Source organism: Pinus tabuliformis, chromosome 4_1 (assembly GCF_031772625.1).
Source record: "Pinus tabuliformis cultivar Carrire ecotype Pingquan chromosome 4_1, CPIR1, whole genome shotgun sequence".
NCBI classification, from domain to species: domain Eukaryota; kingdom Viridiplantae; phylum Streptophyta; class Pinopsida; order Pinales; family Pinaceae; genus Pinus; species Pinus tabuliformis.
In genome coordinates, this window is record NC_142303.1 from 936,023,778 (window position 1) to 936,025,638 (window position 1,861).

General features: G+C 38.0%; 1 protein-coding gene across 1 annotated transcript; it reads right to left on the minus strand.

Annotated features, from left to right (window-relative positions):
• Positions 1 to 903: 903 nt before the first annotated feature.
• LOC149179217 (alcohol-forming fatty acyl-CoA reductase-like) lies at positions 904 to 1,633 on the minus strand. Its single transcript, XM_089422390.1, has 2 exons — positions 1,107 to 1,633; positions 904 to 988 (listed from the first exon to the last, which is right to left on the minus strand). Exons 1-2 carry the CDS (start codon positions 1,631 to 1,633, stop codon positions 904 to 906), a joined length of 612 nt encoding a protein of 203 aa, XP_089278516.1.
• Positions 1,634 to 1,861: the final 228 nt, after the last annotated feature.

Genomic DNA, 1,861 nt, shown 5'->3' on the forward strand with positions numbered 1-1,861 from the left:
TTTATTTAAAAAAAAAGAATTACACATTTTCTTAAATATAAAATTTTTTGCAACACTAACTTAGAGAAAATTGAAGAAAAACATACAAATTTTATAAAAAATAATATTATTTTTTTAAATTGATAATTTTTAATAAATTTTAAAAATATAAAACTATTTAAATAAAATTTCTAAAATAATCATAATATTAATAACAATTAAATCTTAATAACAACCCATTAGTAAATAATACTAATATTTATAATTTTATTTTTAATTACCACTTTTCCATAAATCAATATTCAATATTAATGGTTATTTAAATTTTAATTGAAATTTTAATAATTAAAAACAAATTAATTGATTCTACCACTGACTACCGTGAATGAGCGAACAACTTAATCGTGTGTGATAAATATATTTTTTTAAAGTAATTTCTGTTGGACACCTAATCCTAAATGGGTTAGTGTGGAAGCCGAAAAGACTAAGCAGTCCAAGAGACCTTGGGATCTGAAACCCAAGAGTCAGATATTGTACTATAAATGTAAATCATTGTTAATAAAAATTGCATTGCATGTTTTATCTTTCACATTGTTTTTCTCTCCATGTGTGTTTAACATGGTATCAGAGCCGCTTGTTTTTCTGTGGCCTGTTATGTGCATGTCAGTCCTGCACCTCTGCCCATAATTTTGTGCCTAACGCGCTTCTCCTGATTGACATCTTTGTCCTTTAAATCATGCCTGCGCTCTTTACTGTTTATAAACGTTTTGAAAAGCGTTGTCCTGACAATTGAATTTGGTGGGCCTGCTATATAATCCTGGTGCATTGAGCGTTTGTAACGCCCCTTACCTGCTCAGATCTATTCGACCTGACCCTTCACAGTCGCTGCTCACCTCTGACCATAACGCACTGCCTTTTCCAGCGCTACCTGCTCAGAGATATTCGACCTGACCCTTCACAGTCACTGCTCACCTCTGGCCATAACGCGCTGCTGCTGTAGCTACTCCACCTGCATACAAAATGCTCCTTCGACTGTTACGCTGCTCCATAACCGGTTTCTCTACAAGTTTCCTTTCTCGTTTATTCCAGCTCCGGACGAGGATTCCAGGCCGCCATTTCAATCTTACCTGAGCACGTGTTTGACTACTCCAGGAATATGAACCTCTGACAAGTAATGTGTCCAATCAATGCATTTTACGTCGAAGTTGAATGCTTTTCTGTCTTCCGCCGAAATCTCTCTGAACAAGTTTTCAGTATTGGTTGTATCGAACCTTCCCTGAAAGAAAGCGTAGGGCTCATACAACTCTGCTAAATACATGGCGAAGTTGTAATTTCGTTGCATACGAGTGTAATGTGCTCTGAACACGTTGCAGAAGACACTATCCACAAGACCAAGCACCTGTAGTGGTGCTTTGTAACGTGTAAACATGTATCCCCGAAAGCTGCTCATGCTCTCCAGAAACAGCGGCGGTTTTACGTGAACTATGTTTCCATCTTTGCCAACACAAGGATTCTTCGAAAAATAATTATAAGCGGCGTCCGTTGCAACAGAGGAACGCAACGGGTTTCCAGTAGATGATGCCGAGTGATAAATAAAGAGACCATTCTGGGAAGCATGTGTGGCCATAGCTACTATCATCGCGTTTACAACCATATCTGCTGGAATCACGTCAAGGCACTGTAATCACAGTGAAGATATTCGTGCATGTGTTGAAAGTGCAGATGCTGTGCCTGCACTGATTTGGTTGTTGAAATTCTGGGAGGACACCCGTTTCCCAAAACCATCCCTAGTGTCGACTTGCTAATGGACGCAGCATAGCTCGACATGTCTATGTATAGGTAAATGCTATAGTGTTTACAACTTTTGTTTCAACCGCGGAGG

Excerpts from the sequence above, each read along its gene's own strand:
- LOC149179217 (XM_089422390.1), bottom strand. The coding sequence starts at position 1,633 with ATGGTTGTAAACGCGATGATAGTAGCTATGGCCACACATGCTTCCCAG. Across the intron at positions 989-1,106 it reads GTAGTCAAACACGTGCTCAG|GTGGAGTAGCTACAGCAGCA; the intron begins GTAAGATTGAAA and ends TTTTGTATGCAG.